General features: G+C 36.2%; 1 protein-coding gene across 1 annotated transcript in view; it reads right to left on the reverse strand.

Moving 5' to 3' along the window:
- Positions 1-27014, reverse strand: part of EYS (eyes shut homolog) — a 1520124-nt gene that overhangs the window by 295296 nt on the left and 1197814 nt on the right. Inside the window, exon 16 of the mRNA XM_044675358.1 lies at positions 12388-12496. Coding sequence (XP_044531293.1) covers positions 12388-12496 — 109 coding nt within the window. The remainder of the gene's footprint in view (positions 1-12387; positions 12497-27014) is intronic.

Here is a 27014-nt window from a genome sequence, read left to right on the forward strand (position 1 = left end):
AATTACTGGCACTGTTATTGAGGACAAATCATTTAACTTTGTTTGCCCCTGTTACCTTATCTTTAAAATGAGCTGGAGAAGGAAATATCAAACCACTCCAATGTCTTTGCCAAGAAAACTCCAAATAGGGGAATGGAAGAGTCAGACATGACTGAAAGCTACACAACACAGATAAAGGGTATTTAATTTTTTTTTAATTTTTAATTTTTAAATTTCATTCATTGCAATGCCAGGGTAGACTAAATGCTTTCTGTAAATGATCAAGTACCTATGAAACACTGGCCATGTGTCAGGCACAGGGCTAAATTCTAGGAATACAAAGATTAAAAGTGAGACTACCTTTCCCTACCTATGAAGAGCTCAAATTCTAATAAAGGACCCAATACAGAGAGGAAAGGAATTTTAGCCCAGGAAGTCACAGGGACCTCAAGTTGAGACAAAGGACATTAGGTGATTATTCTCTTTACATTAGCAATGATATACTGATTTAATTATTGTTCCCATTGTGAAAGTAAGAAGGAGGTAGTATGAGTTTTTATGGAGGGGGCTGTGGAGAGAGATGGGGAAGGGGATACCAGATGGGAAGGTCCTGGTTGTTGAAAGCTATCCAACACCTCCACACAATCTGATAAGGACAGCTTAGTTGATAAGAGAGTAACTGACAGGGAGATCTTTCTCTTAGCTCATAGCTGCTTCTCTGAAGTGCCACTGAGTCACACATTTATTATATATGAAAATTCAAAATCCCTTTCACCCAAAAGCCCAGAGAAAGATTTATGGCTGGGTAGAAATGCCATTACAACTTAGACAATACAAAGAATTTTCTCATGAAGATAATGCTGGATGAGAAAAAAGTCCCAAGGCTGAGTCTTATACCTTATCGGGAGGAAAGCACCTGCTGGATGAGTCTTGTTTAACTTTTGTCCAGTTTTGACCTTGACTGTCTCTGAGAACAGTTTTGAGCTTAATTTTCTGCATTTCTGTCTTAAAGAGAAATGGTTAACTTCTTAACTGTTGGTTTGCTAGGAACTTAAAGTTTTCCAATAAGATTACAATACTTTTCAATAAGAAAAGGTGTCAATCATAAAAGGGGTCAAAAAGGAGTCTCAGATTTTTATCTATTTGAGACTGTTTCTCTTATTGGCCTCCCACACCTGGTGAAAGGCTGGACAAGATGTAAAACACAGTTTCAGGATAACTAGCTAGGGTGGGTTGATTCAGAACAGCCCATTCCCCATGGTGAATTCCTAAGGCTATGTGGATTAATTCTATCAGATTAGAAGATAGAGGGGAGTAAGTCTCTGTAGGTCTAGAAGCAGAGAGTTGCTCTGGCTGCTGGGAAAAAAGGGGCAATGGCAGGACATAAGGCACTACACTTTTGAAAGATAGCCCTTGGTGTGTGAGGGGATGTCTAGACATTTGTTTTGTTTTCCTAAGTACCATATAAGTTCCTCAGAGGCTAGGGATGATATAATACACACCTGTGTATTCCTCACCATGTAGGTCCTCAACTTCATATGAACTCTTGCCATTTAAACTGCTCAAATTCCTTATATGCAGTGACAATAATAATAAAAGTGATATTCCAAAATACCGATAGTAATACAGTTTCTACCACCAACAAAAACTATGTTATGACCCACATTCATACAAGGATATAAGGTTTACAAAATCCTTTCTTCACAACTTCATAAGGTAGTTAGCATAAGTATTATTATCCCCATTTTTTATATGAGGAAGTGAAGCTTTTGAGAGTTAAGTGACTTAACTGTGATCACATAGCTACAAAGTATATCTAAGGAAGACTATCAAGTAAAATATCCCAACTCCAAGTGGAACACTCTACCCACCATGGCATAATGCTTCATAATTTCTACTATATCACTGAATATTTCTAATGATATTTCACATTATATGCAATGTTTGGATTTACAAAGCATTTTCGTATTACACAGAAGCTGTTATAATGTCTTTTATTGGCTTAATCTTTTGTTTTTCTCTTTCAATTGAAATTTAAGGGTCCCAAGAATTTTTAATTTTGTTTAGTTTTCCATCAAACAGGTATATTTTCGTTGCCTTTAATTGGGTGATATAGTGCCCAAATTTTCTGCCTTCAATACCAACTAAACCAGTGCCTTTTTTCATAGATTTTCAATAATTTTCTTCAAATTACTTTTGCCATGGTTCTTCACAGTATTGGGATACAGTGTCCCATTTCATCCTATTATTTTCATTGTGGCAATGACCACAATGTTGTTGTACTTGACTTAAAATGCTTGCAGAGTCAAATATTGCAGGAGAACATACTATTCATGATGGTTATAACAATATCAATTAAAAACATTTAGAAGTTGAATTTGTATGATCAAACTCAAAAGTGATTTTCAAATTTTCAGTTTAGTCATGCCCATCTTTTTAAAATGATTTGAGAATTCAGCATTATTTTTCCATTGATTTCATTATTATATAGCACCTATGGGTAGATTGTGCAGTTTTAAAAACCTCATCAATCTAGCATGTAGCCATATACATTTTTATATTTATTCTCTCTGTTTTACATGCATTTATACATCTATTTGCCTTACCACCTCCAGCCAAAAAATTAGCATCTTGAAAGTAGGAATTATTATTTTTATCATTTGTATTTATATCCCAAGTGCTTTATGCAATTCCAGGCATGAAGTAATAAATGCTTGTTGGTTGAATGAATGCATTGAGATTCTTCAGGTTTTCCCTCTTCAGACTGAACTCATTATTTCATTAAATATGGGTTTAGGAACAAAGTTATTTCTGGCAATTGAACCGTTTAGCAATGTATTATATATCTAGAACTGATGTTATAATTAACAAAAGCAGAGTGAAATATTTGCTTATGATTAGTAAAATCTACTTTTAATTTTGTTATGATGTGCCACTGTCACACAAAATAAATATATTTGGTCCTATTCATGTCCACCGACAGCTTGACCATGGCAATAGTTGTGGTATCTTTACCAATATATTTTTTGGGAAGTAATTTATTGGAATTTATGATTTATTCTGATACATCATGGCTTCTTGTACCAGAATATGAAGACATAGTATATGCCACTGTCTTCCATCTTAAGTTAATCATCATGATTATGATTGTTCTGAGTGGCACAAGGCTTCAAACCTGTATCTTATCACCTATTCCTCGGTAGGAAACAGTCACAATATTGCTAGCTGGGATCCCTGTATCATTAGTGGTATCATCATTGAAGAAAAGAATATTGAATGTTCTTTTAAAAGGATAGAACTCATCATGCCTCAACTAACTTTGCATTTCCCTTTCTGGGCATTGTGTCACCTTCTATTCATCTTTCAATGCTATCCTTTATCTTCTTCTTAGCCTGGCAGAACTATATAAATTAATCATCCATAGTCCATTTTGTTGGAGAAAATTGCCATGAGACCAGCTTGCATGTCCTTGTTCTGAGTCTTCCTTTATGTACACAAATAAAAGAAAAACCTTGACTGAGCCAGGAAAATGCAAAGTATTAAAATAATTATTATTCAACATAGAGGATGGGTTGGGTTTTGAGAAGATAATTATTACTACTGCTATTACTACCACTACTACTCATACTAATAATATCTTCCTGCAAAGTTAAAAAAAAGAAAGTTTTCCTATTGTATGTAATAGAGGTTCTCATTCTAATTAAATTAGGACCAAGTATCTAGTACAGTAATTAAAAATCGATTGTTTTAACCATCTATGCTGGAAAAATTTGATTAAAAAACTGAAATTCCCCTTTTCAGAATATGCAACTAAAGAGACCTGCAGAATTAGTCCAACAATATGTGTATCTTAGACAAGTATTTTTGGTGGATAATAACTCTGGTCCAGAACTGAGTAGTGTGAACTACTATGTGAACTACATTTGGGAAATTGCAGTGTTTATTTTTGATCATCACAAACTGCTTGGCATAACAAATATTAACACTAACATTAATCTTGTGATTAAAATGGCTATAGATCCCCAAATGTCAGAATTTCAAAAGACTTATAGTTACAAATTCTTCTCCTCCCAAAAGCAATAAAAAGATGCATGTTGTATTTAAGCAGGATACAACTTGTTTTTAAGGACGACTTGCAAAGAAAAAGTGCCACAATGGGCAATGTTGGGACAGGTATAAGAAGAAAAGGAGGAACATAAATCACACAAAGAGAAGAAAATAAAATAGATGGAGAACCAGCTCAAATGGTTCACTGGAAACTCAGAATCAAAAGAACAGGGGAAAGGAAAGATCTTCAGCTTATTGGCTTGATGGAAAAGGATCTTTGAAGGAAGACTTCAAGGGGTTTCTATTGATCTATTGATAGAGGTAGTATTTTCAGTGATAAAAACATAGATCTTTAGAAGGTTCAAGATATGTGGCTTACTTATTTATCTCTTACTCCAACAATATGAATAGGAAAGAACTTTCTATTGTGGGGACAGTGGCAGAGGCACAAATCTTTACTCCATTTGTTAGAAAACTAAATGAATGAAGAAAAGAAAGACATTTTTGCCTTCACCAAAAGACCATTTCATTTGCATGGGAAGGGAACTTTAAGTTTTATTGGATGTCTAGATGATCTTTCAATATGTAATGAGATTCAGCCACATATAGCACCACAACCATATATGTGGCATGCCTGTGCTTCAGTTTATAATCATACCTATTGGTAATGTCATGGAACATTAAATGAAACATGTATAACTCTGATATGCTTAACTTTAATATTTATTGGTTTGGTTAGTCTTGGGACTATCTCAGTGGCCCAAGAGAAACACTAAGGTCAAGAGCAGATCAGATGGCAATAAAATAACGTAGATTTTCTTTTCCCAGACAGTACCACTTGGGAAAAAAATTTGTTCATGTAGGGTCAGCTTCAGAATATGTTAGGTTAGAGTTGGTCATATACAAATGTGAAAAACCAAGAGTGTGCCTAAGCAAGGAGAAGAAACAATGACCTTAACTTTGTGCTGAACTTTGTCTTGGTGACTGTCCCAGTCAAGGTTCCATATCTGAGGAAATGGATCAATCACAGCCTGAACGTTCAGATAAGTAATTCCTTTAAAAAGAACATTTCCAATAACTTCCATTTAAAAGCAGGCCCCAAGATGATAAAAAGCAATCTAGGAAAGTAAAAGCTGCTCATAAGGAGATTAAAAGCAGTTGGAAAGGAAGTTACCTGGGGTCTCTGAAGCACCCCACTTAAATTCTAAAACTGCCTCTACAGTTGCTTTGTCAAAGGGAACAAAACTGGGCATTTAGGTCAATTTACCAGAGGAAAAATTAACCCAAAGTGTTCCAGGTCTATTGCTGTATTTTTGCCTTACAATTGGGTGTTGTGGAAATGCAGGGATTAACTCCATCTTCCACCATTACACTATTGTCCTGCCCTACAATAGTGCCTTTATAAAGAAAAGGGTCTCTGAAGCTCCCCTTGTTTGATTTCTATGGCTAATGTAAGGGCAGGTGCTTTTCTTAAAGTGCTATTTCAAAAAGATACTGGATTTGAACTGAAAAAGCATAAGAGATGCCTCAAGAGAGAGGAAGTAGTCATGAAATTCAATTGAGGACAAAAGTTAGAAGCAGAGAAAAGCTCTGAAGTCCTGTATCCAGTAGGGCTGGACCTGGCAGTAACAAGCAGGGAAGCTTGCAGTAGAACAGTGTTGATGGGAGAAATGCCCATAACAGACCACTCTTCTGGTAGAGATTATTAATCTTGAAGAGCACTATCTGCCCAAGAAAACACATCCAGTAAAGACCAACAGGCATCAGACCCACGAGGAGGGGTACCACGGCACCACTAGAAGATTCCAGAGTCCCTGACCATGATTGTTCCCTCTTTGTGGACCTTTCTATAAGTGTATTCTTGTTTTATAGATGCCCTTCCATCCTTGTTACTTATGTCTATATGCTCTTCCCACTGAAATGATATGTATTTATAGTAAAGTGTACCCCAGGATTATGAGACAAAGATTATCGGTACTTTCCTTAAATATTTTCTCAAATACTTTAGTATTTCATCAATTTTTTTTAGCTAATTATGATGTCTGGATGACTACCAAAGCTAAATCTATTGTTAGGGACTTTTAAGCTGAGTGTATATGGACTCAGAATATTTTGAACCTAAGAAAATCTTCTATTGGAGAACCTGTCCTGAAAGTTGTGGCTACTCCCAGGTACTACAATTAAAATGCCTTTTCCTTTCAGATTTGGACCTTTCTGAATCTTGGTTTTATGTTCTAGTAAAAAATGACCTGTTTTGCTGTTTCCCAAACTGAATCTTCCCTCTCTCACCTCTGTGGCTATCCATAGGCTGTTTCCCATTCCTGGAAAGTACTCCTATTTCACTTCTGGCTCTTAAATCCCTTGTTTCCTTCAAGGCTCATTTTCTGTCATTTATGGGAAACCTCTCTTTATATCCATAGTAATTAGTATTCACATCTTCAGCCTCAAATTATAGTGTAAATACTTGGCTATGTCAGAGGAATATAAGGAAGGTACATTTTTTTGGTTTTGCTTTGTCACTGTGTTTCTAGCACATAGGAGGGTGATCTGTGCCTTCTCTTTCTGTCCCCATGGACCAATTGGTGCTTAATAAAATGTTTGTTGAATTGGGTTGATTTGGGAGGATAATACCGATACTACCTGCCTCATAAGCTTGCTGGGAGAAAAGCAATTTTCTACTTAAAGTGCTATATAACTGGAGACTGAAATAGTATGGAAGTGGGGTGGAGAAATCATGAATCATGTAACTGTAGAAAAATATTCTAAATAAAAAAAATAAAAAAAGAAATAGTACGGATTTACATTGGGGTCTTAGGAGGTCATGAAGATACAGTTTTCTTAGTGGGATCATTCAAACTACAAAAGTTCTACTTTTTTTTAATCACAAATATTCTTTCTTTTAAAAACTTTGCTCACTGTTTTAGTATCAATTCTAAGTCATAAGAGTGGCAAGAGTGAAGCAACTGCAGTTAAATGATGTCTAGATCACACACTTAGGAAGTTACTGAGGCCAAATTTGAACCCAGGTCCTCCAAACTCCAGACCTGGTGCTCTGTCCACTATGCTACCTAGTTGCCCCTAACAATATTCTTTTAATCAATAATGATTAAATGAGATGCAAAGAGCCTACTAAGTGCTAGGCACTGGGGATATAAATAAAATGAATGAAACAATCCTTTCTTTGCCAGTCATTTTTAAAGCTCTTCTAATAAATTATTAACAGCTCTTTTATCATTTAAAATTCATTACTCAAGGCATCTTAGAATTAAAATGAAACTGTAGATTCAGCAAGCTCATGGCTACTACCTCACTTTTACCTAGGAAATTTTGTTTCTGTATATATTTATAAAATACTTAGAACAGCAATACCTCATTGCCTTGACAAGTGTGCTGTTTTAGCACAAAACTAATACAGAATGGAAGCAGATCCTCCTTTCCTGTCAGTGTCAGGAAGATCTGAGAGAGTCTGCCTATTGGCTTATGCATGATATACTTAACACTGCTGTAAAAAACAAAAACAAAAACAAAACAAGCCGCCTTCAGAAAATGAGAAGAGGTAGATTTTGCATCTCTTCTTGACCTGGAAATCTAAGCTTAACTAGAGCCCTGCGCTGCCATTGATGACACAGTTAGATAACCATTGAAATGGTTGACTGGCTCTATCCCTAGACTCAATTAGCCAAGCAATGCCTTTTGTGTGGATAATCATTCCAAAGGAGACAGGTCTTTCAAATAAGTCTTTTCTAATAACCTCTTATGAATTAGACTATAGCAGATCTAGTTTGACATACAGATATCTTACAAGATAAAAACCACAGAGAGCAGATGTGGACAATCAAGGGGAAATCATTGGAATAATAAAAAATATACAGGATAACTTGAGAGAAAAGGCATTCACATCTGATAAAAGTTAAATAATATAAAGTGAATACTCTATCCTCTTCTGAGATTCTCTTTACATCAAGCGATAGGTTCTTTTTTTCTAGTTATTTAGGAATAATATAATATAATGTGTTAAAAAACTTTTGAAAAACAGGAGCACTAAAATACTGTTAATATTCATTCAGCAATAAAAATTAGTAATATCCTTTTGGTTACAGTTGTAGCACTAGAGAATGTCTAAGATCCAAGGGAGTAAGCTCCATAGAATTTTAGGCTTCTTTAATAAGTAAAGGAATTATTATTTGCATAGGACAAGACGGCTGATGGGAGGAAGTTAAAACAGTTTCCTTGTCACAGTGTCACTCAGTTCTTTTTCCATTTGATGAGGTAGAGCCCTAGGGACTTTTTGTTTATGAGCTTTTGTATCAGTACTTGACAAAATCGAACAACCAAGTGAGTCTGTGACTATCTGTTAGGTGATAGTTGACCTGAGAGACTCAGAGGAGATAATAGAGGACAAGGCAGATCACAGGAAAGTCAACAAAGTCAGAGCAGTTAAAACAGAAGAGTCAATTCAACAACAAGGATAAGTATTATGTTCCTATGGTAGGCATTATGCTGGGTGTTGGTGATGCTAACAAAAATAAAACTCTCTCTATCCTCAAGCATCTTGTATTATACTTGGGGAAAATGTACAAATAAGCAAATATAAAGTAAGTGAAATGCATTAAAAATAATTAACTAGGGGGTATTAACAACTGAAAGAATCAGGAAAAGTCCCCTAAGGGGATGGCGCTTGTGCTGTCTTGAAGGAACCTAGATATTCTGAGAAGTAAAAGTAAGAAGGGAGAATATTCCAGATATGGGAGACAGCTTGAGCAAAGCCATAAACCTGAAAGACACAATATCTTATATATTGAGCAGTAAGAAACTGTTTGTCCAGAATGTAGAGCACTTGAGAGCAAATAACATATAATTGGCCTGGAAAGATGGGTTGGAAGGATTTTATAAAGGACTTTAAATGCCAAACAGAACAGTTTGTATATGTATTTTAGAGGCAGTAGAGATCCTCTAAGATTTCTTGAGTAGAGAAAGTAACATGGACAGACCTATGATTTAGAATGATTACTTTGGCAGCTGTGTGAAGACAAATTTGGAGAGAGACAAAATAAATGCAGCAGACCAAAATAGAAGGGAATTACAAACAGAAGATTTTTAAGGAGAGTTCAGAGATCATGCCTAACTTAGATGGGGTGCCTTTATTTTCTAATAAACCCTAACTAAGAAAAGTTTCATAAATATTGCCTGAGAGGACTCTGAGAAAACTGGAGAGAGATTCATAGTATTGCCTAAGGCTACTTGATGACAGGAGAGGCTGAGTTATCACAGCACCTCCAGTACCTTGAGGGCAGAGTAACAAGTGGTCCTGAAGATAACAGCTTTGGTGGTCACTAGAGATGAAGATCAGTAGGAAGAAAGAGCTCTAGCCCCTCTTCTCCATGTATAAGGTTTAAGAGTCCCACAAGGCTATAGTGGATTTTGGGGGTGGCTGAAAGAGCTGGTGAAATAGTTATGGTCTTTCCTGCATGGGAGAGGCTTAATATCGGAGCATCCTTGATGGAGGGAGGACAGAACATTAAACAACTCTGAATATATCTGCATACTTGAAGATAAACTGGAACAAAAACCTGATATTGGCAGACTTTCTAGAGGAAAATGGCAAGATGGAAACACCCTAAGAGAAGCAATTGAAATACAATATTAGTTAGGAAAGATCATTTAATACCTGATGGTTATTGGAGGAGACCAATATCTTTGAGAAAGTGCATTCAACAGAAATCATCAATGATTTCAGTAAAAGTCATTTCTAGGAGCATGAGTTTCCCTTCCATATGATCATGGTCCTTTATATAGGTGCCTTGGACATAGTTTCCTTTATGTGTTTTCCCCCTGCTCTAGATTACTATCTTTTTATTATTAATTTAATTTATTATTAACTTTTCAGATGAACAGAACACATGTTTTTATGGAAGGTGAGCTCAAGATTTATAGAAGGAATGGTCTTTCTTTTCTCCAGATATATGTATATATGTGTACATGTGCATATAAATGTATATATATGTGTGTGTCTAATTTTTTAACTTAGTTGGTTATTTGGCTGACTTGTAAAGGTAAACACATAGGTGGCAACTCATGAACTTCAGTTTGGAGAGAATTCTAAAAAAAGGTTTAGCTTTCAAATAGCTTAAGAATCATCACCTCAGTACCCTCTAAATTGTATTGCTTCCAGCAAAGACCTCCTCTGTGTACATGGTCAGGTTCAATTACTCTTTCCAACTTTTTCTTTAGTGCCAATTTTACTTCTTCAAGCAGCACATTTGTATTTTGATGTTAGATTGCAATGGTAGCAGATCTATTGTCATTGATAGAGAAAAGAGTTTGTTATATCAGTCTTTACAGTTCTTTTTTTAATTTTTTCATCTTTTGGTTATTTTTCTTCCAGCATCACCTTTAAATTGTCTGAGCTAAAATTATCTTCATAGGAATCTTTTTTCTTAATGCTGTTAACGAGCACTGCAATATGACCAAGTATCCCATGAAATAATGTCTCCTGTGGCCTTTAGATGCATGATGAAACCAATTTTGCCAGCTCCTTCATTTCTCTCTCTAGGGAGAATTTGAAAACCATGCTTCCATTTAACTTTAACTTGATTATATCTTCTGGTTTCATGTATGTTGAGAATGTCAAAATTGATTGATTCAGTGTTTCCGGAATTATACTGATGTGTTATATAAGATATTATTATCATATCAATTAATGAATGAAACATTTAAAATAAACTAATGATTAGGTGATTACTTATATTCTGTAACTATGAAAGGGAAGAGGTGAAAGGAACACAGATTTATTATGTACCAGCCATTGTGCTAAACACTTTACAAATATCTCATTTGATCTTCACAGCAACCCTGGAGGTAGGTGCTATTATTACCCCCATTTTTTGAGTTGAGAAAACAAAACTGAGGCAAATAGTTGTTAAGTGACTTACCCAGGATCATATATGCAGTAAGTGTCTGAGGTCACATTTGAACTCAGGTCTACATGACATCCCAAATTTCTACCTAATTGGTTCTAAGGCAGAAGAGGATTAAGTGGTAGGAAACAGGGCTTAAGTAAATCACCTAGCATGCCTTTTCATGACTGCAGAAAATTTCTCTAAGAAATATACTGGACCAAAATAAATTCTATGGATTCCCAAAGTATAAATCTGTAATTGTCAAATGAACCAGGACTTAATTTTTTCCAACGTACTGCTATGAAGACTCATTAAATAAACCTAGGACCAACTTTGTCTTTAGAATAAAAGAATTTTGATAATTTTGAATGACATATTTACTCTCTCTCTCTTTCTCTCTCTCTCTCTCTCTCTCTCTCTCTCTCTTTCTCTCTCTCTCTCTATATATATATATATGTATATATATACACACACACACTCTTACAATTAGCTCAATTTGATATAACTGATTTTGCCAGGGAGAAGTCTTATGTCTAAGAACATTTGAAAACATTAGTAAACTATTAAATTTTGTATATTTCTATTACATCCCATAAAAAGTTTGTCTATATGTCAAGTATCTATCTGTCATATATTAAATGTTACTAATTTCTCTCTTCTCTTTATGAATTATGGTTTTTCTCAAATAGATCACAGATAGGTTGCACAGTGGAAAGAGTAGTGGACTGGGAGTCAAGAAGATCCGATTTTAAATTTGACCTTACTTACTAACTGGGTGCCCCAGGCTAGTCACTTAAGCTTTATCTGTATGAGTATCCTCAATTGTAAATTATCAAAAATAACAGCTTCCACCTTCTAGAGTTGTTGTGAGTTAATATAACCATAATATTATAAAATACAATACAATATAACATAATATGATATGACACAATATAATATAATATAACATAACCAAATGGTGTAATATTCATGCAATAGTATTATTATTAACATAAATAATATATTCTATAAAATACTTTTTCAGTGGTTTCAAATAAACAAACATGATGCTCATGTTTAACAATATAGCTAATTATGTCTTTAGAACCAGAGAAGTATTTTAAAGTAATATTGTATTGCAGGATTACTAAAAAAAAACCACTCCAGTGATCAGTTAATAAAATAGATCATGACAAGGAGTTGACTGGAGTCAAGAAGACTTGGTTTAATTCCATCTCTGACACCTCTTAAACTATACAATCTGGAGTGACTTGCCTGACTTCTCTGAACCTCAGGCAAATCTACTAAGGTGCCAGTGGAAGGAGTTTCTACATAGCTGAAATCCCATATACTTAATTTATCCAGATGATGATGTGACTTTTAATTAAATGGAGTTAATAATCATTAACTTCACAAATTTAAAAATTGGAATGAGCTGAATAGAAATAACTGTAACATTTGGAAACAGGAATTTTTCGCTGACCTGAGCAGAGTGATGTGATTTCGTATCTTTCTTCTGTAAAGGAGGATTTCCATTTACAGTCATTTCAATCATACAATCCCCTCTGGTACTGCCAAAAGGCAACATATATCTAGAAGTAAAAACAAAGACTCTCATTATTGCTTATACTGTTTACTGGAACATATAATAACAACACAATCAATCCAACACACATTCATTTAGTGGCTACTACTGGTAAGACACTTTGCTAGGCTCTGGGGATGAGAGATAAAACAAAATAAAACAAAACAAATATCATCTCTGCCCTCAAGGAGCTTACTGTCTACTGGGGAATTCATATCATGTCCCTCATAATAACCTCTCCTTAAGTGAGGAAAACTTCTGCCTGGAACATAGAGCTCAAAGATGTTTCCGTAGGGAATATGTAAATTTTCAGGACAAGTGAAAGGATGTTTCATTTTGAACATTTTCTATTTCTTTTCCTTTTCTCCTGCCTCGTATTCCATCACCTAAAATGCTTGCCAAAAGAAACAAAAAAACCCTCCTACAACTTTACATGTGTAAATGGGTACTGATAAATTCTAAGTGTTAACTGTGGTTGGCATATGGTCTCCCTTGAGTGGCTGATTGTTGGACAAGTAACATCAATGTTGAATAATGCTAAACTCCCTGGGTAGAAATTTCCTCTTCCTGGCCTACAGGGGAAATAGGAATAGAATAAAAAATGAAAGACTGCATACCTCTGAGCATTGAGATTATACTGAGATATAGTTATCACTACTTAGGAAGTATGCCATTAAAGTACTGTCTGGTACTGAGGCTCAGAGATAAAGAAGAATAAAAGGTTAAAGGAATTAATAAAGACTAGAAAGTCTAAAAAATAATTCAATTTTTTAGTTTTTTTCAAACCTAGTGGAAATCTAATAAATGCTTTGCCTCTTAAGCAATTTAGATATTTCAAGGAAAAAATATAGCAGAAATGGCTACTAGCTCAATCTGTCCTTTACCCTTAGGATTTACCAAATGTAACAGAGCAAACTGGTACCATCTAAAAATATAAACATCCTTTAATTTTATATGAATCTATCTGTATTCTCACTTTATCTGAATTTATGAGACAAAAATAAAATTTTTCTCCCCATATCATATTTGCATTTTTTTTTCTTCACAGGTATATTTCTCTTGTCCTGTCCCTCCTAAACTTCATCCTGATTTTTTTAAACAACAGATCCAGTTGACCAAAGGCCACTTTGAATTTGATCGACATTTAGATAGCACACCTCTTTCTGAGTTGGCATCACCTGTAAACAATGCATACATGCTTAAATTCAGTTCACTGGCAAGAAATATGCCAAACATCTCAGAAGGCTAGGATTGGTCTCTGAAGAAAAATGCTACCTGTCATATACCCAAGATTTGTTCATAACACTTCTCTGAAAGTGAATCTCAATCTTTACTACTGTGTCATATTGAATAGAAAGCTATCCCTGAAGTAAAGAAGCCATGTGTTTGAATACTTTGAATTTTTCTTTCTCTCCTTCTTATTGGCAGGTCACTCATTTTGAGGGAGATTGTAGAAATGTTATTTCTGATCCTATTAGATAGTCTTTTACACCTGTTGGTAGACTTCATACCCTTGTAGTTACTCATCACACAAGCAAGAAAAAAGTGGAAGCATGGTGTACTGGTTAACTCTCCTCTGAAATTTTACTAGTTTTGTTACTCTGCTTAAGTCACAAGCTTTTAGTGCCTCAGCTTCTACATCTATACAAGGGAGGCAATAATAGCATCTATCTCATAGGACTACTGTAAAGCTCAAATGAGATAATGGACGTAAAATCCTTTGTAAACCTTAAATTACCAAGGCATCATTATTATAATGATTGCGAATGATAGTATGAAGAATGTAAGAGAAGGAAGGAAATAAGAATTTATTAAGTTCCTACTATGTGCCAGGCATTGTTAGGTACTTTGTAAATAGTCTCTTTTGATTCTCAAAATAAATCTTATTATCCTCATTTTCTATTTGAAAAAATAGAGACAAATGCTCAGGTCATATAACTAATAAGTGTCTGAGGCTGAATTTGAACACAGGTCTTTCTTGCTCTTGGCTCACAGTTATATTTACTATGGCATCATTCAGCATAAACCAGATTATTAGCATATGTAGTGCCATATAATTTTCGAAAATCCAAGACTTAAAATTTTTTGAGAAAAAAATTCAGGAAAAGAAGCTTGCTAACTCCCTGAGTCAAGAAAGTGAACCGTTTGAAGAAACCTGGAGGCAATTTCAGTTTTGTCTTAGACAAAATCTCCACCTAAGATAGGGTTCTTTTGCTGTGGTGGCATGCCAGTTGTGTAGCCTCCTCCCAAAACTGCATTGGTGTTGTTAAGGATTCAGACACAAGAAGTCATTTTGCAACATTAGGCAATTGGAAAGAAAAAGTCAGCATCTTCCCCCACCTATAAGATGTCAGATTGTAGGCAAAGAATGCTAAGAAGATCTCTTGATTAATAAGCATGAATAAGGATCACAGTGAATGGACAAATTTGGAGCTATTTTCTTCAGAAGAAATTAAGATTCATGTAGTTCCTACACAACTGACAAACGTTGATTGGTACTATTAAAATATGATCTTTGTGCAGACAGTAAGTAAGGTGCTTAGAGCAGATATGCTATTGGAGGTGGTAAACTGAACCACCATAATAATTAGATCTTTATAAATTAATTTTACATATAAATAAACTAAGGCTCAGCATTAAATATGAAAATTGGTATGAAAACCTCATCAAAAATGTGCTTGAGAAGGGGGAAGAAGGGCAGAGGAATAAACATTTATTAGTATGTTGGATGCTGTTCTAAGCAATTTGGGCAGAAAAGGAGGTGGTCCTGAGTTTTTTTTTTCTAAATTCTATTCGTTGCCTCTGACATTTACTTAAAAGAAATCCCTTATCTTCTGTCTTAGAATGAATACTCTGTATGGATTCCAAGGTAGAGGAGTGTTAAGGGCTAGGCAATGGGGGATAAGTGACTTTGCCCAGGTCACACAGCTAGGAAGTGCCTGAGGTTAGATTTGAATCCAGGACCTCCCATCTTTAGACCTGGCTTTCAATCCACAGGGCCACCTAGCTGCCCCCTAGAATGTACATTTTCAAATGTGGAAGGATTAATTTCCTTGGCATTTTGTGCTAATGGCAATTCAATGTATCATCACCATAGTCATTTGTTACTCATTTAACAAGAACTGAATGATTTTAAGATCCACTGAATGCTCTGTTCATAATATGGTAACCTAAGTCCTCTACTGCAGATGGATAAGAATTGCACATTATGAGTTCTGGAGCCATTGTGATTTCCATCGGTAGAAGTTTACACTTTAATGAAAGCCATTATCTACTGAAATATGGAAGTTTTGAGATATTCCACTGACGTAGTTAAGTGACCTTAAGTGTAATACTTACAACCACACACAATGGGCACAATCACTCTCACCTCCTAAATTGTTGGTGAGAATTACATTTCTGTAAGCATCAGATTGTAGGGTTTTGCTTTCTTTTGCAAAGTATCACTTTTTCGTTTTATTGATTATTTAATCCATTCACATTTAAAATAGTTAAGTATATATTTTTCACCTTTTCTAATTTCAGTTTTTAAAAATGTTATGATTCCCTCCCCCTTTTGTTGTTAACACAGTCCTGTTTCTTCAGTTACTCTTCTTCAATCTCTTTTAAGGTGCTTGTATTCTCATTGATTCTCTTCTGCTTACTTTTTACCCCCTGAATTTCCAACCCCTCTCTGATTGGAATTTTATTAGTTTCTTCTTCTTTACCACTTTTAACTTGGTTATATTCCTCTTGCATCTAACTTTCCACCTTTTAGTTAGTCAAATAGATTCCCTTTTTCTTTCCATCCTTTTAACTAGCCATATTTATTGTTGTTGTTGTTTTTATAAATTTTGTTTTTTGGGTGCTTATTTGCAAAAAGGATTTCTCTTTTTCTCTTCATTATTCATCCTCTCTTTAAGCCTATGCTAACCCTTCATTCTCTGATTCATGGACCTTATAATTATTTAGTCTCTCTAGGGAATTACATTTTAAGAGCAGCTTAAGGATCACTGGACTTGCCATCTGCTCTGATGCTGTACACTAAGGATGAAAGATATTCATCAGTTTTGCAGTTAATTCCTCCCCTTTTCTAGATGTGTCCTCTCCAACTAAAAGAATGTAAGCTCCTTGAAAGCAGGGGTTTCCTTTTTTGTTTGTATTTCCTGTGTGTAGCACAGTCAGTGCATCCTAAATATTTTTCCATTAATTAATTACTTATTTTTAAATCTCTTACCTTACATCTTAGAATAAATACTGTATATTGGTTCCAAAGCAGAAGAGTGATAAGGGGTAAACAACAGAGGTTAAGTGATTTGCCCAAGATCATACAACTCGGATATGTCTAAGGCCATATTTAGACCCAGGACCTCCCATTTCTACACCTGGCTTTTGAACCACTGAATCACCTAGCTGCCTCCCTTCCACGATTTGTTAATTTATAATATACACAAATCATTCAGTGTTAATATTAAAACATGTTAGCAATGACTTATTTGCTAAATAGATATATACCTAGATGTTGCTCTATAGAAAAGAGTTAACACAAAGTGCTCTGAAATTTCTGGCAATATTGTCTGTAGTCAAAAGAAAGAGAGGACCACAAATATTTATTTATTGTAAAAGAGTGATAAAAATGTGACCATGGAAAGATTTGTTTAGAGTCACTGAGATCTAGATCCATTTTTAAAACATGTGCTCTTTAGCTATATCTTAGTATACAGGCAGAAATGTTTCTGGTCACTTAAAGAAATAAAATGCACCAGCCACAGATGTCTGGGCTCCTCAGACTTTGTAGTTCTGAAGACCATGGAAGTCATCAGGCCCTTTGTCATATCCTTCCCTGATTAGCAGATATGTTTCCATATTGAGATAAGAGAAGATAAATACTATTTTATCCTTTTGCATATCCTTTCTGTGTTAGGTCTAAGTAAATCTCCTTTTATTACATGTTTAATAATTTTTGAGTGTCTCATTTCCTACCAACCTTGAACCTTAATTAAGAGAGTTAGAGCCACCTCCAACAGGGGTACCATAACTCAACTGAAGAGTCAACACAATTTGAAAGCACAGTACAAGTTCGGTTACTTTTGACTTGTGAAAAGAAGGATGGAAACAATAATAACCCATTAGAAAGTAAACTTGTTAGAATTCTCAGAGGGAGAATATTGCTTTGATGACTTTAGATTGGGGCATTGGGGTAAGAAACAACTGAACTGGTTCCTACTTGGTCAAAGGCTCATTTATCTTCCTCATTTTTGAGTTAGAGCAAATGATCCTAATGAGGTTGAACAGCTCTAAATAATTCTTTTCTTTTGGCAGTCCCAGCTCAACCATTTCAAATGAGCAGATTTTTCCATCTGAGTTCCCACAGCTACAAACATAAAAGCATTTATATGTGCCATTAATGAGATTATTCTGAAGCTTGTCAGGTAGAATGGCATAACTTTAAAGTGGCAATAAGAGAGGTACACACTTGAAAAAGTAAGTGATTTTCTTTTCAAGGGGTCTGAAAATTCCTAAGCTCTGTTTTTCCTATATTCTCTTCATTGTCTGGAGATTGACTTTTTAAAGAGCAAAATGGTAAAGAGTGTGTGCTTTAAATATGGATGGTTTAATTTGGATGGGTTTGGTGGTGATTCCAGCTTATGTTGTGCTTAAGGCATTTTAATCCATCATCGTCATGGTGTGTGTGTGTGTGTGTGTGTGTGTGTGTGTGTGTGTGTGTGTGTTGTATCATCCATGATTCTGTGATGTAGCTTGCACCCCTCACAGAATCATGGATGATACAGTGTGTATGGGTGATCTCATTCAAACTGAGATAAAGTTGGATGAGTTTGTCTTTTACAGAAAGACATGGCACAGATCAGAAGGATGATCTTCCCATTTCCCTTCTCCCTACCTCCAAAAAGTAGGGATGCTCTTGATAGGTCAGATGTGGAAGTCAGAAGCCTCAGTGACATCATACCCTCTCTAGACAGAATGATTTTCTGAGCTCTCCTCGGCCTTTCACGGGAGGGCACACTCAGCACTGTTCACACATAATTACAGGAGCCCGACAGCTCTGAAGCAGTGCCGGAACAATAATAGCTGTGTCGCAAACGCAGCCTTCTAGGGGATGTGTTACAAGATTGATGATCATACTAGATCCAGGTGCAAAACATAAATGTGCATTTCCCTTGTCAGCAGGCTTGGCTATTATGCAACTAATCACGGCATCTTGTCTGTTGTGGATTTTGGATAAGAACAAGGATAAACATAGGGCTTACTAACGGGTTTATTTCTTCTTAATAGAGAAAACTTTTTTTTTTTTTTTTTTTTTTTTACAGAAACATCCCTTCCTGCCCCTTTGCTTTCTTGGTGGCCCAACCCACCCAGTTTGTTAAAGTGATTAGTTTCAATGTGTTCTGGGAATGGAATTAATCTCTCAATGACTGTTTATCGAATTGCTGATACATAAACTACTTTAGCATTTACCAAATGTGACTCTCAGTTTCTCTCTGACATAACTGCTGGGTTCAGGCATTATAAAGGATTAGGCTAGCCTTGGAACTGTTATTAAAAGGGATCTTTTTAAGCCAGCATTAAGATAGAGACATTTTACATTGAAATGTTAGCAGATAGAATCTCCTGGTTCCAGAAAATGTTTTACCTTCTCCTGTGACAGTTGGCTCTGAACGAGGAGGGCAGAACGCGTGCAGTGGGCACCAGGTGGCAGTCGTGCCACGCTACAGAGAGCACTAACCAGGACATTCAGCCTGTTCCTGGGAGCTGTTGGGAAGTCTAACTCAGAACCTAATTGATGGTGTGATTGTTTTATCTTCCAGCTTAGAACAAGGAGAATATAGTAAAATATTTTAAACTGGTTACATAAGTAGCCATGTGGATAAAGATATCTGTGGATGTACAGCTTTCCAACTGACTTATTATGCATCTAATGCAATCAGGAGAAAAGGAAAAATTCACAAAGATGTAAAAATAGTCGGGAAAATGCGGCTTAAATAATACTTTAGGATTCTTCTCTGATTCATATTTCTGGAGTCGCTGTCCACCGGCCTCTGCAACATTGAAATGTCAAAATAGCACGAAAAAGGTCACGGTGAGAGCCAGGAGCTCAGAAGCCCTGCTTAAAAAACCCATCACTGGACAACCAGAATCATTGGTTGTTTATTCTCAAATGAAACAAATGGGGATGATGAAGGATCCTTTTTCTGGTTTTCGGCAGCCAGAGCCAAAGAGCTCTGAGCAGGCTCGGGTTTCTGTTCTTTAATGAGCATCTACATCCCCCTTCTCTCCCTCGGTGATCTTAGGGACGTGGTCATCGGCCCGAGATGGTTTTCCCGAATTTCCCCTTCTGGTGGGCCAGAGAGGCCAAGCCCACTACCTAACAAATCACAGAGGAAAACCAGCCACTCTACCTGAGAAAATCTGCTTTTTAAAGACCGGCTCTGCAAGGAAGACTATGTAAGACTGAATTCCCGGCTTCATTTACACCCTTGATTAACCAGAGCAGTTGTCAAGGGAACATCTAACCAGCTGTCAAGCCATATAGGACATTTTTCAAGAACAGCAATTTTACTTCTGACTGCACATTTTTAATTCACAAGCATTGGGATCCGTACTATATGCTACAGATACTTAACAGTCTCCTGGTAGTGTCTCTCAGGGCCTAGCCATTATCAATTTTTAAAAAAAAAATGCTTTTCACTTGTTTAAGTTTTCCTCTATTAATAAATATGCTCCTTTATTGGTTATCATAATTAAATAATCATGGGTTTTCCTTTCAGAATGTTGCTGCTGCCAAACCTCATAGGAAGCTTGAATCTTTCTGAATGCAATGGGTATTGGGAGAGAATTTGGGGGCATTTGGATCAGGATTTAAGAATTTACATAATACAAGGGTGTCCATAAAACATGAAAGGCTGGTGGCCTTTCTTTCAAACTACCTTGTTAACTATTTTATATTTATCCTCTTTATTTGTTTTTTTATTCTCTTTATATTTTCATTTCTAGAAATATACAGTACTTGTGGTCTCCCCCATTAGGATATGAAGAAGGACCATTTCATTCTTTGTATTTGTGTGACTAATATCTATCAGAGGGCCTAATATATAGAAGGAGTTTAATAAAAGTTTGTTGAGTGAATGACTCTGAAACAATCAGTATACCAGATCATATAAAAACAATATAGTACTTTTAAGATTTGTAAAGTGCTTTCTCTATATTATCTCATTTGCTCCCCACCAACCAACCCTTTGAGGAAGGTGCTATTATTGGTCTGTTTTTTTTTTTAATTTTAGAAACCCTTACCTTCCATCTTAGAATCAATATTGATTCTAAGGTAGAAGAGTAGTAAAGGCTAGGCAATGGGGATTAAGTGACTTGCCCAGGGTCACTGTGAAGATGGGGGTTAGATATCTTGCCCTATCCTATCTCTGATTTTCTTACTTTCACTCTCTCTTCCTATTTGTAAATAAACTACCATAAAAGTCATTCTGACTTGAGTCTTTCATTTGGAATTAAATATTTAATTCCTGGTGATCCTACTCTTGCATATTTAGTCCAATCATAATTTTTACCCCCTTTTACAGTCACACAGCTAGGAAGTATCTGAGTTCAGATTTGAACCCAGGCCTTTTCATCTCTGGGTCTGGCTCTCAATCCACTGAACCACTGAGCTGCCCCCTGTCTGTTTTTACAGATAAGGAGACTGATGTTGAGACATGATTGCTAACTTGCCCAGGGTCAAATAACTAAATAAATGTCTGAGGCTGGATTCGAACTCAGGTCTTCATGACTCCAAGTCCAGTACTTTGTCCTAAAGTCCCCGAGGCTGTCTACATATTTGGGTGGTCAGTCTTGGGAGACAGAGCAGCACCTCCAGAATATTCTGAGGAATCATTCCATTCTAAATATATGTTACAAGATTCAGATGCTATATTCCCTCTTTCAATTTCAATATTTAGTCTTTAGCTTATTTCATTCTGTGGGGAAAATCAGAGTGATTTATTTAGATCATGTTCTTTAAAGTATGGGCATAACTATGTCTTCTGCATCTTAATCTTTCAGGTTTTTTTTTGTTTGTTTTATTTGTTTTCAATGTAATCTCTTCTGTAATCAGTCAGAGCTCAGTAGTTAGACAATATTCATCTTTCCTTCTCCCTCTTCCATCACAGATACACATCTTGGGAGGCTGGAAGGTTACTGAGTTAAAAGACCAAAAAGAAAACTCAGCTTGACATGAAATGCAGACAATAAAAAAGCACGTCCACAATTTCTAGCCCAGTACTTGGCACATAGTAGATGCTTAATATATCCTTGTTGATTAATGGATGCTTGATCTTTGGGAGAAGGCTCCGCATACTCATCAGGGTCTGATTTCCCCTGCTTTGCTATAGCTAGTAGGGATTAAGTCTTTATTGTGGAATACATAAGAATAAATAGAATCTCTCTTGTTTTCCTCACTTTTAAAATATTTTCTTTTTGAACAGTTTTGGAATTTTTGTAGTATATTACTTTAAAAAACACTAGCTTCTGGTAGCTTGTGTTGTGTCTTGAGAAACAAACAATGTTTTGTCTCTAAGAACTTTATTAGATTTAATTGAATTCAATGTACATTTATTAAAGTGTTTATGAACCAGGTATTGTGTTAGGGGCTAAGGATACGAAGACAATAATAAAACGGTATTTGCCATCAAGGAGCTTACATTCTGCTGGTGGAAAACAGCATTTATACAAATAAGTAAATATAAAATATATATGTAACACTTCCATTGGTCTACTTTACCAGAAAGATAGTAAGTTTAGGATGTTAGTTGCTAGATGGAGCTGGAATGCTTGCAATTCAGAGATCTCCACCAGTGAACTTTCTCTTAAAGGTTAATCAGTTGAAAAAAATGTTTAAAGAAAATGCATTTGCTAAGATAGCATAAAAAGAATAGCTATAGACAGCTAGAAGGCATAAAGCACTGGACCTGGAGTCAGGAAGACTGGAGTTCAAATCTAGTCTCAGATACTGACTAATTATGTGACCCTTGGTAAGTCACTTAACCTGTCTACCTCAGTTTCCTCAACTGTAAAATGACAATACAATAGCACCTTTTTCTCAGGCTTATTGTGAAGAACATACCAGGCACTTAACAAATACTTGTTCCTTTCCTTCCTATGAAATGTTTCTCCTATATGCCTGGGGTACAATCAACCATGAAGAGCTAGCATTTCTGGGAAGGGTGAGTACAAATCTGGGATATAGTAGTGAGGCATACACATAAGGAAAACATTTGGCTAAGGCAATTCTCATTTCTGTTGCTGAAGGGCTTTAATGCTTTTTTTTCTCTGCTTGGGAAATCGTCACACAGCTCACCTTTGGATCTCTAGGACTAATTCTTCATTGTGAATCTATAGTCGGATTTTTTTTCCAACTCCAGGGGCTATGATTCTTGAAGCTGCTTCTTCTCTCAAGTGACTGCCTCCTGTATTGTTGCCTGTCTGCACAATTGATGCCCTTGCCTGGACTCCCCTAAACTGATAAACTCTTTAGCTGTTGGAAGAGATAGGAGTAACTCCATTCCGTTCCTCTACTGCCATTTCATGTAGTCACAGAGGTCATACTCCACAAGGTTGCACCTAAACTAGACTGGTTCAAACTCTTGAAATATGTCAATTAATTCCAAGGCTGGCATCCCTGGTTGTTTGAAGCTTCCTTGGGTATGATGTTTTTTTTTTAACAATCAATCCAAAGCTCTTCAAAAAATCCAACCAGAGAAATATTTTTGCCCTTTGTAAGGACCACAGAGCATAGGCTTATTTTTTTCAATTAGTCTAACAGCTTTTTATGTTACATCTATTATTTTCTCATGAATTTCTTTGATTATATCAACTGTGAGAAGGGCAGGGTGAAATAAATTGGTCAAAGAACAACTCCATTAGAGAAGCAAATACCAAACCACTCTAGTATGCTTGTGAGGTGGCTCAGTAAATAGAGTGTTGGGGCTGGAATCAGGAAGACCTGAGTTCAAATCTGATCTTAGACACGTAATAGCTTTCTGACCCTGGTGTTTGCCTTAATTCTGGAGAAGGAAATGATAAACCACTTTAGTATCTTTGCCAAGAAAACCTAATGGATAACATTTTCATGCTATAATCCATGGGGTCACTAAGAGTGAGACATGATTGAACAACAACAAAAACAACAACCCCCCCCCCCCATCCCAATCTATAAAAAATAAATACTAAATAATGTGGAATTTGGTGGAGAGCATTTAACAACTGTGGGAGTCAGGATAACCCTCTTATAGCAAGTAGCTCTTTAGCTAAGCCTTGAAGAAAGCTAGAGGTCAAAAGAGGCAGAGGTGAGGGGAGAGAACATTCCAGGCACGGAGGCTGCCTTTGCAAAGACATAGAGGTGAGAGACAGAATGTTCTGTAAAGGAAACAACAAGTAGGCTATTTGGCCAGGAGGGTAGTATTGTATTTTTTTTCTAATTATCAACACAGGTCAGATACCACATCTGACTTAATTTAGAGTCTAAAAATAAATTGGATTGATAGAAGAGTAACAAGTTTGCTGTGACTCACTTACCTAAAATCAATCCACTATCCTCAGTGGTGGAAGAGTGTCTCTCTGCTGACACCCTTAGCTCCAGTCTGCATCCCCAACCCAAACAGGTAGCCATCAGGGATTAGTATTCTGGTTCTATTTACCTTCCATCAGTTAGGTTTTATGAAGAGATATTTATTTTGGAAAATACAGCAAGAACATAAGTTCAAACATTTCCCCTTAGCACCTTGGGGGTACAATGTCCCTCATCTCACCTCAGTTTCTGAGGAAAGAAAGCTCAGCTTTAGCTTATTTCTTATATAACACTGCCCCACCCAATCCACAGCCAAAGGCAGCTTGACTGCTGATGAGTTGTTGTCTCATCTGGGATAGTTGAAAAACAGGACTGTAAGATGATTGAATATTTGGATGCTCTCTCTCCTGGCCTTTCTAAAACTGCAAGATTGTAATGTCTAATTTCTTTACCTAAAATGAAAATTAACCAATGCAGAGGGCAAGAACTAAGCATCGTTTTTACATTTTTCATGGGACCAAATGTAGCCTTGAATTGTTTCTCACCGTTTTCCATCAGTGAAAGAGTCCAAACATGAGCAGAAAAGCCAAGAGAAAAATAATGTCAGAGGTTTGGCTTTGGGAAGGCAGTCCCAGTTCCATTCTACTGGTGAGGTTGTGGTCTACCTCCTAGTTAGCAGACCAGAACCAGTTACAGAATGTATATGCATACTATAAAGTCTTTCCAAGGCGTGCTTCCACTACATGTCATCAGGAGTATCCTGAAAAGCAGACTCCCAGGCTCTTCCACTGAAGTCCTCGCATGTGCCAGTCCCCATTACAGAAAAAAAGACAACAAATCTATGCCTATGGAACAAGGTTCATTTCAACTAGTATTAATTAGACATTTGATATATGCAAGGCACTGTACAAGGTGTTAGGGATACAATGATGAAAATGAAAAGCATTCATGGGATATTGCATTGCACTGAGTAGATGGAACACACAATCAGATAAATACAATATAATTTGGGAAGAGATAGAGTACTAATGACTAGAGGGATAATGAAAGATTTTGGGCTGGAAGTAGCACCTGAGCTAATCCTGGCAGAAAGTTAAGAAGGTGAAAATGAAGGGAGAATGTCCTGACATAAGCATCATTCTGTGCAAATACACGAAAGGAGGAAATGCAACAACAAATTCTACAAACAGTAAGTGAATTTGAAACACAGTACATAAAAAACAAGGGTATGAAATACACATGAAATTATAAAGGCTGGAGCCAGATTTTTGGAGCTTTAGATACCTTATCTGACGAATGGAGAATGACATCATGGTCAGACTTGTGCTTAGGAGGATCTTGGCAGTTATGTGAAGGATAGTATATATTCACTGTTGTAAAAGGTCAAAATCTCATATTGGCTCCAAGTAATCCTCATTTCGAATTAGAAGACCTGTGTTTGAATCTTAGTTCTGCTACTTAGCTTCCACTGTAAGAGATAGCTAGAGGGCACAATGGATAGAGGGCTGGACCTAGAGTTAGGAAGACTTGAGTTCCAATACAGACTCAATAACCATAGCAAGTCTGCCTCAGTTTCCACATCTATAAAATGGGGATAATAGTAGCATCTACCTCCCAGGATTATTGTGAAGTTCAGATAATATCAGAATAGCACTTAGCACAGTGCCTGGCACATACTGACATCTAATAAATACTTATCCTTTCTCCTTCCTACGTGAACTAGGCTAAGTCATTTTACATTTCTAGAACTCAGTTTCTTCATTTTTAAAAAGAAGGCATCTGGCTATCTAACCTCTAGGGTCCTTTACAGGTGCTAAATCTATGATCCTATGACTTTCTATGAGTTTGTCTAATCAGAACTGTTCTTTTTTTGCTTTTTGGATAAATCATGGACTGTTTATTCTTTAAAATTCTTAACTAGATGCTGACTGTAATTAGCCCATTATGTGAAAGGTAAAGAATTTTAAAATCTTTGCCAGCAGAGTCCAGAAAGGGAGGAACAGGATGTTGTGGGCATGCTTTTTGCTAATTTTTCTCTTGAAAGAGAGTGACATTCAATTTATGAAACAAGTTTCAAAGTGAAATAAGGAGATACAATTAAGTGGCAAAATAGTTGCTCTTGTAATTAAAACTGAAAGAATAAAATTTTGATGAGTGTCTGAAAATAGGAAGCATCAACAATGATATTGCCCAGTGGCAAACAGAAAAGTAGTCTCAGATAAAAAAAAGTTTCTGGAAATGTCTTTATTTGAGAGGGATATAAGCATCCAAAACATTACAAGAGTCCAAGACTTGAAAGACCTGTATTAAGTCCTTAAAGAAATCAAGCTCTAGGCAAATAAGAATTTCAAAAACATCGAAAGAGACTCTCCAAAGTATAGATTCTGTGCTTTTCCAAGCTACTGGTGCTGTTCTGTATGGCTAAGACACTGACATCAGAAAGAATGGCAAGAATTGCTGCTGGCTGAGAGATACTTGTGAACTTATCTGAGAAGCTACACTAGCAGCATATACAGCGTCCAACATCACAGGGCTTTGACTCAGAGAGCAGAAAGTAGGTTGCCGTCTCTTTGTTTATGGGTGTTGTGCGTACATGTTGGCAAAAAAAGGCACTGAGGAGGTACAAAGAACCAAGTAAGTCCCAGAGAAATTTCTTTCTTACACTTAGAGAATTTTCTAAAGCGTCTATGGTTGCCAGCTTGGTGTACAACTCTGAAATGGGTAGAGTTTGTGCTCATTACCCAAAGTCATTGTAACTGCCTTTCAGAATACATTGCTCTTTCCCTCTCTCCACTCTCTCCATGGTTCCTTGTTAGGGTTGGGACTAATGCCATCACGCTGGTAGGTTAGATTTGATGTTAAGATGAAGTGCCTCATTCTCCTGTCATTTAATAGTTAATAAAGAAAGGCTTACTTTATTTTAAAACAGCAAGATATATTAAAAAGGATGGGCAGCTAGGTGGTAGAGTGGATA

This window comes from Gracilinanus agilis, chromosome 4 (assembly GCF_016433145.1).
Source record: "Gracilinanus agilis isolate LMUSP501 chromosome 4, AgileGrace, whole genome shotgun sequence".
In the NCBI taxonomy this organism is placed as follows: domain Eukaryota; kingdom Metazoa; phylum Chordata; class Mammalia; order Didelphimorphia; family Didelphidae; genus Gracilinanus; species Gracilinanus agilis.